Source organism: Engraulis encrasicolus, chromosome 18 (genome assembly GCF_034702125.1).
Source record: "Engraulis encrasicolus isolate BLACKSEA-1 chromosome 18, IST_EnEncr_1.0, whole genome shotgun sequence".
Classification (NCBI taxonomy): domain Eukaryota; kingdom Metazoa; phylum Chordata; class Actinopteri; order Clupeiformes; family Engraulidae; genus Engraulis; species Engraulis encrasicolus.
This window is the reverse complement of record NC_085874.1, coordinates 45,940,484-45,954,431: the sequence shown is the minus strand read 5'-3', so window position 1 is coordinate 45,954,431 and position 13,948 is coordinate 45,940,484. Positions and strand designations below refer to the sequence as shown.

Here is a 13,948-nt window from a genome sequence, read left to right as displayed (position 1 = left end):
TGTATTTTTACATCAATCCATGTCAGCCACGAAATGTATTATCATCCAGGCTTTCTAAATTAAGTAAAAACGTTCGTGCTGTAAGTAGCACGGACGGCCGCCATGTTTCTTCTTAGAAAGTTTTCTGTGTTTACTAGGTAGCCCGGCCCCCCATCTCGCTCCTCGCGATTTGATTGGCCCTGTCATCGGATAACTTTCAGCCTCGCAAAACAACCGGGGTCCGCTAGACTTCCCCCGGGAGCAAATTCAATTTGCGTTCGCTAGGGGCGTCTAGATTTCTAGGCTATAAAATTGTATGAACTGTCCATCCCTTGGGTAACCAAGTTGTCTTGCTTGCAGTGTGTAGCCTAAATTGCATGAGTTAAATCTTATAGGTGCTTGGCTTGGAAATTCAATGATGTACATCCAGCGAGCGTGATTATTATGGACAAAAGGTTACGTGTGCATATCTGTGGAACTCTTGATGTTTGTGTGTTTAACTCTGTGTACAAAAAGAAATGTTACAATATTTATGGAACTCACGTAATGTACGAACCTGTGTGCCTTGTGCATTCATTTTCTAGAGGTAAAACTTCTCTTTCTAGTGGCGTAGTCGAGGTATTGTTGAAAATTGAGAATTATTATCTGGGTTCAAATATGAAACGGTCCACAATACTACTACACCAACAACAGAAACCAATAGCTGTGTGCATGTGTGCAACACTACCAATGACAACATGCAGGAAGATCACTGGCAGCTAATAATTTAAACTTTCTTATTTGATACTAAAAGGAAACTCCACAGTATATGTGAGGCCTAGATATTTTGCAGATATCATGAAACCAGCTGACTGGCATTCATAAATGAGTAGTTTTCTCAGATTGTATTTCCAAGAGTGTAATCATGAGAATCAAAAGACCTGGGTTGGCACAAACACTTGTACATTTATGTATTTATTTAGTATACTTAGGAGATGAATACAATTATGTAACAGTTATTTTCATAAGTAAGTAGTCATAAGTAGTCTTTGGTTGACCAAAACAATGTAGACTACTTTCGAGCACATAAAATAATGTTTACAGTGGATAAAACACAGTTAGAAAATAAATACAGTAGTCTTTTACAGTAGTTACAGTAGTAAATACAGTAGTCATTTTCATATTTGCTACACAAGCAATCCTCTAAAGGATGCAACTGTGATGGTCATAAAAAGCTATGTTGTAAACACATGCAAAAAAATAATGTGAAATGTGAAGGAAAAAAAACTCTGAAATGTCCCCGTGAAAACCCTCTGCCCCTGTGCCTTGAGCTTCTTTAAACACTAATGGGTTATAAAGTGGCTCAAATAAAGTGGGTGAGCTTATACTGTATGAAGTATCTGAGCTCATCAAATAAAGTGGCTTCTGCACACTACTGTTTTATGGTCAATCACATCATATGAAGTGGCTGAGCTCCTTACATGAAGTGGCTGAGCTCCTCATATGAAATGGCAGTAACACTTCACTCAAAGACCATTCTATAGTGCATTATGAGCACATTTATAATGAATTGTAATGTGCATCATTATTAGTCACAATGCATTATGAATACATTGATAATGCTTCATGATATTACGTATAGGTCTATCTGGAGTTATAACTATACAGCTAGCGTATAATGCCTTATATACATACATACATACATACATACATACATACATACATACATACATACATACATACATACATATATATATATATATATATATATATATATATATATATATATATATATATATATATATAATGACCTTTGATTTATAAGGCATTAGCTATATGTACAGTTATAACTCTTGATATAATACATCATGAAGCATTATGAGTGTAGCCATAATGCATTGTGACCAAGTATGATTATAATTCATCAATGCGCTCATCACATGCACTGTAGAATGGCCTTTAAGTAAAGTGTTTCCGAAATGGCTTCTATACACTACTGTGTTATGCTACAAAGGAGCTGAGCTCTTCATATGAAGTGTCTGAGCTGAGCTCCTCATATGAAGGGTCTGAGCTGAGCTCCTCATATGAAGTAGCTGAGCTCTTCATATTAAGAGCCTTAGTCCTCAAAGTAAAGTGTCTTCTATACATTACTGTTTTATGGTCAATCTCATCATATGGAATGAGCTCTTTTTATGAAGTATCTGAGCTCCTCATATGAAGTGTCTGAGCTGAGCTCCTCATATGAAGTGGCTGAGCTTCTCCTGGGCCAGGCTGAGGCGCTCGATGCGACTCTGGAGATCATTACGGCGTCGGCCGGCGTCCGAGTTCTCGCACAGGGCCTTGTCCAAGTCCACCCCGTCTATCAGGCTCAGCATCTCCTGGCACAGCACACGAGCAGACTCCTTCAGCAGGAAGAACTGGATCAGCATCGGGATCTGGTCTGCCAGACGCTGGATCACAATCTGGAGAAGGGGAGAGAGACAGAGGGCGAAAAAGAAGTGGTTATGTCATTCAGGTAGCCAGGCCGCACCCTCCTAGTGATGCAACACCTTTCAGCGTTGCTTCTGTTCAGGCCAGGAGCAATACAAATACCGTTTCTGAGCTCCAGAAAAAATGGGAACTCCTTCCACTTTGTCGGGAAGCAAACAGCCAGTAGCAAACCAAGGGAGACGGGTCAACCTTGCCGTTTGGAAAATGTTAATTGCTATGCTCTTGATCAGACCAAATCTCGGAGAGATGATAATCAGGCTATCATTCGGGTACCTTGGTGAGTAGGTACAGACATAGGGAGCAAGGGGTGAAGGGTCACTGTTGTATTAAACTTACGCTGCCGGTTAGTGATTGATGATTTGAACTACTGGACAAGAGTTTAAATTCAGTAGAGAGTCAAGGTGGAGGAACCCATTGTTGGATTTTTTTCACCTACAAGACAAGACGTGCAATCGTTCTGTGTTTCCCCTCCCCACCTCTAAGCATATTTACTATTTTTAACAGTTAAAAAGAGAGAAAAGTCCACTACAGCCAGGACTTTTTGCTCCCACATATTTTTTATTTTTCCGTGATTTTTCGGGTAGAAACCCTTCTTCAGACGTCTGACTTTTCTCTCTTTTTATCTGGCTATTTATTGGTCCTGCTCCCAGGTCAGACGTTTGGATGTGCAAGCTTTTACCTTGAACTTATACTATTTTTAACAGTGCAAGATTTGTGCAATGTGTTTGGCACCACAACACACCTCATAGTATGCCTGCAGCATTTCTGGGTATTTATTCCTGCTGTCAAAGTCAGCCCAGTCCACCGGGTTAGTCTCGTCCATCTTGGTGAGAGATCTGAAGTAGATGCTATCCTGGGTGTAGACTAGCTTCTCCATCTCAAACTGCTCCTTGATTCTCTCCGACACTTTGCCCTCCTGTTTCGACTGGATCTTGTCTATCTTGTTCTGAGTGAAATGAAGCGGACAAGTCATCAGAAAACGGCAAATGAGGAAGTTGTTTAGTTATTAATTTGACAGTTCTTCTGGAGAGTTAAATGTATCAGTTGATGGGAGTTACATGGATCAGTTGATGGAGTGAAGCTTAACGCTGGAGTTTTTAAATAAACATGTGATATAGTTGTGATATAGTTGTGAAATTATGCATTTGTTGTTCTTTAACAATGCTTTTATAATCACCATTGCCACACACTGAAGGAACGGATAGTTTGTGAAGCATGATTTTGAGACATCACTGAGTTGAGTCTGGACAGCCTCTGTAGAAAAAGGGAGAAAAAGAAAAATATTGTAAATGTTCTAATGTCAACTCTAACCACACTTCACCTGCATCCAGTGTTGCCAGATTGGGCGGGTGCCCAATCAAGTCAATGTAATTTGTTGAATTTGGGCGGAATTTAGCGCATTTTGGCGGTTTTTGAGAACCTTTTGGGCGGGATTTGGTCAGACACATCTGGCAACACTGCCTGCATCATACAGGATGTAGCAACATATGGCCAAGGGTATGCTTGATGTGTGTCCTAACTTACACACACAACTGTGTGTGAATGAGTGCATATACAGTACTTGTTGAAGGGCTAACAGAGTGCGACGCACAATACTGGAGGTATCATGTAGGGGGCAGATATCCAACAGCGTTCTCGTTAATACTTTCCACCGTTGTTTGACTCTACAGCCACCTCAATTTGGAAGTTCATATGATCGCCCTCATAAAGTACACATGGCAACGCCTACGTGCACAAAATGTGCACGCACACATGTATCCTGCAGCAAGCATATGCTCTGTTCTGGGCAGCCGTAGTGTAATGGTTATGGAGTTGGACTGTAGATCACAAGGTTGCAGGTTCAATGCCCAGCCTTATCAATCCCTTCCTGCCTCCATGCCTGAAGTGCCCTTGGGTAAGACACCTAACTCAACAGTGCTCCAGGGATTGTAACCAATACCCAGTAGTGTCTGTAAATCGCTTTGGATTAACGCATTAGCTAAGTGTAATGTAATGTAAAAATATGTCCTGGGCCTTAGACACATGGCATTCAGAAGTACCATAAGTTTTCCGAAAAAAAAATAACATAAAATACAAATATGAATCATGTTTCATTTGTGGTTACCTCTGATGATTCTCAATGTCTCTATTGCAGGAGCCAGAAGTTTCATCATGAGTTTCTGCACGACCATCTCAAACACCTTGTAGTCACTGAAGCCTGGAAGCTCTCTTCCTCTGTGCTTCAGGTCGTACTCCTTCGCCACGTCCTGCACCATCTGGGCATCTGGTTTGGAAAAGAAAAGAAATTCACACTCAATAGACTGCTTTCCATTCATACTTTTTCTGTCTGAAGTAATACAAAGTCATTTTTGTATTATTGTTTTTTTTTTTAACATTGCGTTACATTACATTTAGCACCGCTTTTATCTTTCTTTAAAGCAGCACTTACACGACTCTTTACTGTTCACAAGTTCATCTTTCCACTTCTGAAAAAAGCTGCGCAGGATCACGAATAAGTTTTCGTCATTCACCACTTCACCAGTAGTTAAGTTGTTGATCTTCCCAGTGAACGTGGTTAAGATCTGGGAGGAAACACATAATGAGTTTTATTTCCTTTTCTCGCTTTTTAACGCCTTTATTTACGATAGGACATAGAGAGAGTGAAACCAGAAATGAGAGAGATGGAGAGAGAGAGAGAGATGGGTCAAAATCGAACCTACAGTAATGCATGCTAATCAACACATGGACACTTCACATGTCTCTTGCACCTAAGTAAAGGGCTGTACACACACATCGCTGCTATTTACTAGCTTCTCGCTTGCTCGCCTACTCGCCTCTCTTTCATAGAACATTCGATGAAAGTTCCCGCGGCTTTAACTGCCAATGAACAGGCGAGAAGTACCGAACTCTGCCTTCCAATTGGTTACTCGCTTACTCGCCTCGCTCGAAGATAAAATATTTTCATCTGCCCACATTGCATCGCTTGTACAGTACTCGCCTACTCGCCTGCTAGTCTCGCTGGAACACATTGACATTCTATTGAGTTCATTCGCTGAGCGAGTAACTAGCAGCGACGTGTGTGTACGGCCCTTAATACTAAATGTAACGAAGAAGGATTTCTTATCAACATATTCCTCTATGAGGTCATGTCAGTGAGGTGGGATGCCTTGGGGTACGCACCTCTATGAGGTAGGCCTTCTTGTCAACAGGTTCTGGTGGGGGGCCCTCGGTACATTCACTCAACCACTTTCTGGACTCATAGAGCTCCGTCTTCACCTGCTCTGACAATCCTGGTAGAGCTTTCTGTTAGACAAATGCACGCACGCAAGCACACACAAACACACACACACACACACACACACACACACACACACACACACACACACACACACACACACACACACACACACACACACACACACAAACACACAAAGTCATATGAGAGTGAGTAAAGGGAGTAAGAGAGAAGACAAAAGATAATATCTTTTATATGGTTGATGGTCAATAAGCTATCTGAGATCATAATAAACTGACGAGGTTCTTTAGTAACACTAGTAACAATTAATGAAGTGTTTTGGTTGCAGAGGCAAATAGCCAAAGCTTGTCAGGTACAAAATGTTAACCTTTTACTGGCTTTGAAAACAAAACAGTATATACCGTATATCGAGCAAATTGCGTTAGTTCTGGCAGACCACGTAGTCAACGCGCCCATCGCTTATTGGCTGTCACCGACCCAACCCATACAGATTTGGAGCAGTTGGGGCGCCTCTTTTAAACTACCAGATTTTGTGTTGCTGCCACTGCTCTTTTTGCTGCTCGCTTTGCTCCCACCACCTCCCCTGCTCCACCAAATGGTCATTGCTAAGCAATGTCATATTGTTTCCATTGTTGCCTGCTCTGTTCTAGGGGGTATGTTGCCTCTCCAGCTAAATGGAAGGCACTCCACCTGAGGATGCTGCTGTTCCCTGTCTTGGCTTCCATGGAGCTCATGGAAAATCTGGGAACTTCCTCCGAACAGAGCCATACCCCCAAACACAAATTACTTGCATTCAAAAATAAAGCCTCTGAGATTTATCTCTGTTTTCCGTCTCATTTTTGACTAGAGTGGTTCTGACAGAACTAAGATAATGTCAGGCAATCAATGCTTCTTCTCCAGACTCACCTTTATGTGTTCTATCAGGTCTTGACTCAGTTTGGTGGCGAGGCACTGCGTTGTGGCCCTCTCCTCATTCAGAAGACATCTATAATACAAGTCAATAGTCTTTTACGAATTAAACATCAAATAAATGATCGAAGTTATTATTTTTATAATTATTATTTATTATTTTTAAATACAAAAAGGAACCTGAGATGACTTATAATTTCAATTCCACCTGGTAGAAATGATATGTTTTTTTTTATTATTATTATTGAAGAGCAGTATCACCTAAAGTGCTTGTGTTGTTTGAAGAAATCTCTCTCCATCCTGGTAGCCTCAGCCAGAGGAATTCTGTCCTGAATTTGCTGTTGGCCGCGGCACTTGACAACAATGTAGCCTTTGCTCAGCGGGATAACACGATTGTTTACAATATCCAAAACATTCTTCTCTGTGCCACGATCGACAAGGTCTGGTTTGGTCAAGATTGCTGTAAGAATATCAAAGAAAAAACATTTGGATTGTATAGGGTACTTCTTGACTATGGGAACAATACCACACCTTTTATTACATGTGGTTTTATTACAAAATGGTCAAAACTCCATTACCCAAAGTTCTTTTCCCCTCTGGATCCACTTCCTGTGCCATTTTCAGAGCTTCTGTTGTTGCTATGTCGACGTTACACGGAACTACCACCAAGACGATGGTTTCACTCTTTTCAATGAAGCTTTTAATGAGTCTTTTAATCTTCAACAGACACAAATACAAAGACGAATGTTTGGATCGGTTGAAAACATATTGTATAAGCAAATGCAACAACATAACACTGAAAAACATCTATATTCTAAAAAAGATATTTGCTATGTTAGTAATGGTGTCAACAATGATCAATTCGGCGATGCAATCCAATGCGGGGCATGGACGATGCAGAATCGATCCGGCAAGTTCCAGAATCGATCCGGCAATTTTTTTAAGTTTCAATTACTTCCATGGATATTTCGGGAGCAAATGAATGTTAAATTAAATAAAAGCACTTCAAGCCATTGCAAGACTGATACAGACTGATACAAAAAACAGCCAATAAATTGTTACTCAGTATCTGACCACTTGGATTGCCTCATCATGACTGATTAAACATTTGCTTTGCGCTCAGTAGAAATATAATGCATTGCAATGCATTGTAGAATTGAATCGGATCGGATCGGATTGCATAGAATCGAATCGAATCGCTACCTCCCGAAACGTGATCGAATCGGATCGTGAGGGCAGTGCCAATCCACACCACATTATGGTGGTCAACAAAATGATTGAAATATGATTAGATGAATATAATTAGCCTACTACATATGTTTTCCTCACCTGGTCTGCAATGTCTTCAGGTTGGCCTTTGACAGGTACTCGTGCAATGCCAGGTAGATCAATCAGAGTGAGGTCACACACCTCAGATGACATGATCTCCAGACTGATCAGCTCCTCACAGATCCCCACGCCGTCTCCAGCCAACTCATTCTGGGCTAATGGGGATACCAGAGACGAGACATGAGAGACATAGAGCAGTACTTCCCAACCTTTCTCTTAACCCCTTTGAGCAGAGGCTATACCTACTGTCACCAAAAATGTTATGACCATATCTTAATCTGTTACGTAAGCCTCTTGATAATTTCATAGCAATATTGGTATGATGTAGTTGAACAGAGGCTACGGGACCCATAGGCGTCCTTTTAACGCCATTGTCGACTAATTTGACTCTCTACAGTGTTGTAAATACTCTATGCTGGAGGTATAACTCTGAAATGACACGTCTTCTTCTTGTTACACATTAGGAATGACCCAGTCGCAACCACCCAAAAATACTCATGACCCAAATGTTAATAAGCACTGACTACTGATTGAAACACACTGAATTGTGCACCCCTTATCATCTCATTTTCTACCACATGTGAATCCTACCTCGGCTGACGTAGTCCTCCACCAGAGAGGGGTCTGTGAACTCGGTGGTCTTGTCTCGGTATGAGATGATGGCTTTCCACTGATGCCCTGCCAGCTGTTTCCTCAGCTTCAGCATCAGAGGACATCGAGTCACAATGCCTGCAGGGAACAAAGTCGCATGTCAGACCCTCAAGGATTTAGAAAGAAGTGGTATCACACACCAATATTTTTTTTTGGGAGGTGCTGGCTTCTTGTGCATACAAATGGTAAAGAAAATAAAGAAAATGTCGCACACTCTGCTCCATATTTTTTTTCTTTTGAAGGAAAGTTTCAGCCATCTGTTTGAAGACGGCCAGACGGACAAAACGTTACTTCAAAATAAAACATAAGCAGAGAGTGCGACATTGTCTTTATATAGACCTTCAAGGATTATCATTGAAATGCAGCAGGATGGACAGGACCCTGAGGTGGTGTGCACCATTGACAGTAAATACACTTTGTCTACTTACATTCTACTACACAGTGATTATCTGAAAGAGCACAGACGTATTTCACAAAGGAACACACAATTACAGTCAAAAATACTGTATGGTATGGGGCTAAATATAGTACATTATGTGTTGAATAAGTATAATTATCTTTATTTGATAGGAATCAATTCTTCATAATTTTTTAGTTTAGTCCTGAACATGACATTATTCCAATTCTATGATCACATCCAGCAATTTCCGAAATCTGGAACAGAGAAACTGAGAGAGATTGAGAGACACTGATTGTTTATTTATTGTGTAATACTGCAACTGCATTTAGACATAAAATGAAACTGCTCGGCATGTGGACTGTCTGTAGCGATTCACTCAACTCACAATTCGGTTTGTATCACGATTTTGGGCCTACAGTTCGATACACCCCACAATATTTTTAATCTGTCTTTCAAATGAATTAATTTGGTTTTTTCACATTTGAAGCTTGGATGAAGGGTAACAGAACTTTGAAAGGGTGTATCACCATACTGCTTTCTTGCACCGCGATACAGTGTCTTGACTCTGCATATCACGATTTCTCTGTTAGTACTACTTAGTCTGCAAAATAGTAAGACATAAAATGAAACTGTTGGGCATGTGGACTGAGGCAGCTGGTCTTCATGACTCCAGTATTGTGATCGTTCATACTCTCAGCAAACTCTGGTTTTCAAATGTCAGGTTTCAATATTTGGGAGTTGCGTTTAATATGCCAGAATAACCATTTTGATATAGGCCCATATTGTGTACCAGCATTTTCTCTTTTGCATTTTACATTTGGAAATTGCATCCTGAAGAGTCATGTGCACCCTTTCAACATTTAAAAATAATAATGGTAGTTAGAACACTGGTCATTTTGTTGTGCCCATGCTTTAAGGTATCTGTGTTCATTTGTTCTGCATCATGACTTCTGTTTTCTTATTTTAGCTTGCTGGTTTCCCACCAACTCTTTATCTGAGTTCCTAGTGTGGTCAGCCGTCACGTACTGTAAGCTTCAACGTTTGCTTTCGTTTGTGTTCAATTGTGTTGTTTGAGGCTCGGTTAGGCTATTGTGATATATCTCCACCAATGTTGTGTTAGATGTAGCCTTTTCAATTATTATTTGTTGCATCTACCTGTTAATCAATCTGTATTATTCCTTATCCCCAACCCCAACTCAACATGATTCTGCATCTTTGTGGCACTGTCATTTAGTTTTGCAGGGATTAAAGCAAAAAAAAGTAATCTGACTGAACTTTTTTACCGGTTAGGCACCCGATCGAGTATCACTCCGTAACCCTACGAAAACCAATGTAGCCAGGCTCTGCCCTCATGACGAAACATACATGCAAGGAATGGTGCCAGAGCCAGCGGCATAGGCAGACGGGGCAGTCGCCTAGAGCAGAATAGGCCTATGTCTTGAGGGCGCCAGTAATACCGAAAAGTGCCACAAAATCAGAACTTCAACCAACAAAAATCTTTACACTTCACATGAACAATGAATATTCATTATACACTCAGTAGACCTATATAGACTCAGTATGAGTGTACCTGTAGGTACTAGATCAGATGTGCTCAATCAGATGTAGGCCTACAATGCGATGTTTACAGATGCCAATTTCTAAATACAAAAAAAGGAAAGAGGGCGGGCAGGCCTAGGCCGCTCACCAGATTGACTAGAACTGGCCGAGAATGGAGGGATAATGGATACTATATCAGACTGCAAAGATTGAACTGAAATTTGGGGCATGTTTTGGTTATTTCCTCTTATTTCTACCCATTGTTTATGAATTGTTCACAACATCATGCAGAATGGATTCACAATGAATGCTGCTTCAAAATGGTAGCTGATCTCACAGAATTATTGACTTGGAATTGCAATGTGTTGATACAGTGAGTGATCCCATTATGGTTTTTTTTTGTTGTAGTAGTAGGCTATATTTTGTCTTTCACATTAGAATGGGCAAACACTGTTCTGGTGAAAGCACTGGTGCGCATTGCTTGCAGTTGTATTTCTGACATTTAAAAAGCCCTGATCATAGCAATCAGAGGGAGTAAACTAGCTTTAATTATTTGTATGTTTTTCACCCTTAGGCCTTTTTCAGTATTCATCCTGTTACAAATAACTTGTTGTCGTTTACAAACAGGGTGCGGTATGTCTACCTCTGTGTTCTACCGTTTTGAAAACTACTGGCTACTTTTTTGCTTCTCGATGTGCGGTGCCAAGCACACGCTTACCATTGATTTAAAAAACGTCCCCGATTCTTCCTATGCGCACGTGTTCTACAAGCTGACAGGACGCAGCAGACACGACAGTCACAGACATACGTCTATCGTTTACAAAAGTAACACACTTTCCCAAGCTTGTCGCGCAGCTTTCCACTCGAATCAAGGCAAATCACCCACCCATCAGTCCTGAGTGCGCAGTGCGCAAATAGGCTAGAGCTGAACTCAAACGAAACGCATAGTCCGAGAAGATGGGCACAGACGTTGAGCCACTCAAAAACAAGCGCACACACAACTGTTGCTGCTGCACACTATTCCAGTTAGCAGAAATAGCGTCACACAGTAACAAGCCTTGAAAGTGAAACAAACGTCGAAACGGCATTTATCGACCATGAGTCCACCCATCAGAACACTGCTTCCCAGAACAAGACGTGGCATAAATTGGCTCTGCCAGGGATAGCCTATCCGTGACCCAAATGCAACCCATGTTTAACTTATTTCTTGAATATATATATCGGCAACAACAAAGTTAATCTGATATGAGTACAGATGAGACTGTGAATTATCCGCTGTCAAAAAGACAACTAGCTCTACACGCAGCCAGTCAAACGCGCTAAACTATGAGGATGAAACGCATGGTAGGCTATCCTAGTTAGCTGCCATAGTCGTCCCATTGGGGCTATGAATAATGCTAGTAAGAGTCACAATGCTTAAAAGGCAAACCCTTCATGAAAAGGACATCATACGCAGTCGAAGTAAACTATTCTTTTTTTTTTTTCTAAATGTCTGCCACTGCAGGTGCAATGATATGGAAACGTCACTGCACTTTATACATTGTATTACAATTATTTTCTTTTCTGCCATCAGCAACAATTTTGGCTATTTATTTTTTTTAATCTCTCGCGCTGCGCTGCCACAGAATTGTTGACCGCTCGTGTAGGCCTACTTTTTTTGGAACACGGAAGAACAGGGGATGACCCAAAACTAGGCTACTGATGAGTGAATGTTGTATCACACCGCCAATGGTGGAGTGTATAACTACATCCGTACACCAAACACACCTCGTCCCCTTCTCATGACCAGGAGTGCTCTCGATTTGAGTTCAGTTGGAAAGTAAAAAATGTACATTAATTGACATAAATTATACGGACGGAAATCCGTCCAAACGAAAATCCAGTTGACGGAATTCCGTCGTAGCGACGGAAAACTTTAATCCCTGGTTTTGTTGGACACAAGGAACTGAATAAACATAAAACAAAGATAGAATTTAAAAAAAGGCTTGACGTTTTGAAAGCTTGGTCTTTACCATAACCACACCGTTAATGTTTCACATTTTCTCCATAACTTTGAAATACCTGATTAAAAACGGATCTTTTCTTGGCATTAAAAAGTTCATCATTTTGAAAGGTTTTGAGGGCCAGTGGCCATGCAATTGATTCTGGACAGTGTGTACATGCTATAATGAAATATCCAGTACACTGTACGTAATGTTGTGACCATGAAAATTAAGCCTGTCCTCTCTCACGACTTCCCCTGGGCAGGGCCACTTCCCTAAATTGATTAATACATTCTCAATACCAATATGTCGCTGTACAGTATCCAATATTCCTATAGCGTTTACATGCTATAATGAAATATCCATAGCAATATACTATAGTGTTGTGTCCATGAAGATAAAGTTTGTCCTCTCTCACCACTTCCCCTGGGCAGGGCCACTCCTGACAGGGCCTCCAGCACGGAGCTCTTCCCTGAGCTCTGGTCCCCGATCACAGCGATGGCTGGCAGGGTCATGTCATCGTCAATACCCATCAGACGCAGGTTATCGATGAGGTCCAGGTAGGGCCGCACTCGCTCACTCAAATGGCTGTGGAACTCGCCCTCCATTTCTCTGTTGAAGCTACGGAGGAGACAGCAGTTATTCACAGAGGTCGAAACTCCTCCAGGTCCATGCCACTCTGAAGAGAAGAGATATCGAGATCTGTTGCAAACATATATTAATATCTGTCCAGATATGTTTTATTATTGCTCAGCATTTCCTTATTTTTTTCCTGTAAATGTTGCAGACATGGTTTTAATTAGATATATGTAATTTATAAAAGTCTGTAAAATTCTGCAGATACTTTTTCCACAGTTTGTCTTCAGTAAGGGTAGGAGCTTCTTCATCCATCTCGGTTGCGTTCCACTGGTCCATAGTCCTTCAATATGTATGCTGTTGTTATTGGAAGAAAGTCAGGGTAAGCAGACTAAATGAAATCGTTTGGAAAACACAGTGCTTGTCTTTTTCTTTAACCCAGTAAGACCCTGTAATAAATTAGCTGTCACCAGTATGGTAATGACCAAAGGCCCTCTGCACTGTAATAAAGGTGTAGTGCAGTACTATGGTAGAAGGTCTGTTCATAATTCAGAATGGTGTGTGTTAAGGGGCTACACATATATACTGTACATTGACATGAAGAAAGATACATTTTAACCTTTTGCAAAAGAAAACTACAATCACTGAAAACCATAATGGAGACATGGAGGCATTTCTCAAGTTAAAATACTGAATTAAATATTTCTGAAAGCACTTTGTTCTCGTCTTTGCATTGATACACTGATACAAAAAGCTAAAGTCTTCCAAAATAGGCAAAGGTCAACATGAATAAAACCTTGTGGCCTAGGTGCTGATGAAAGGTTATGCAAAAAATAAAGGTAAAAATAAGGCCTCCAAGTAACCCCAGCTCACTGTTGT

The 13,948-nt window shown here is 40.9% G+C and overlaps 1 protein-coding gene across 1 annotated transcript; it reads right to left on the bottom strand.

Moving 5' to 3' along the window:
• Window positions 1-1,759: 1,759 nt before the first annotated feature.
• On the bottom strand, window positions 1,760-13,555 carry LOC134469437 (interferon-induced GTP-binding protein Mx1-like). Its single transcript, XM_063223699.1, has 13 exons — window positions 13,338-13,555; window positions 12,912-13,114; window positions 8,513-8,650; window positions 7,922-8,076; window positions 7,171-7,309; window positions 6,854-7,052; window positions 6,590-6,668; window positions 5,608-5,730; window positions 4,877-5,009; window positions 4,553-4,711; window positions 3,626-3,702; window positions 3,191-3,394; window positions 1,760-2,420 (listed from the first exon to the last, which is right to left on the bottom strand). The coding sequence occupies exons 1-13, from the start codon at window positions 13,406-13,408 to the stop codon at window positions 2,196-2,198; spliced, it is 1,905 nt and encodes a 634-aa protein (XP_063079769.1). The 5' UTR covers window positions 13,409-13,555; the 3' UTR covers window positions 1,760-2,195.
• Between the last annotated feature and the right edge of the window lie 393 nt (window positions 13,556-13,948).

Bases quoted from the DNA above. Each gene is read 5' to 3' on its own strand.
- LOC134469437 (XM_063223699.1), bottom strand. From the start codon at position 13,408: ATGGACCAGTGGAACGCAACCGAGATGGATGAAGAAGCTCCTACCCTT. The intron at 7,053-7,170 runs GTAATGGAGTTT...ATATTCTTACAG, and splicing joins AGAGGGGAAAAGAACTTTGG to CAATCTTGACCAAACCAGAC. The intron at 5,010-5,607 runs GTGCGTACCCCA...GTTTCCTCCCAG, and splicing joins AGAAGGCCTACCTCATAGAG to ATCTTAACCACGTTCACTGG.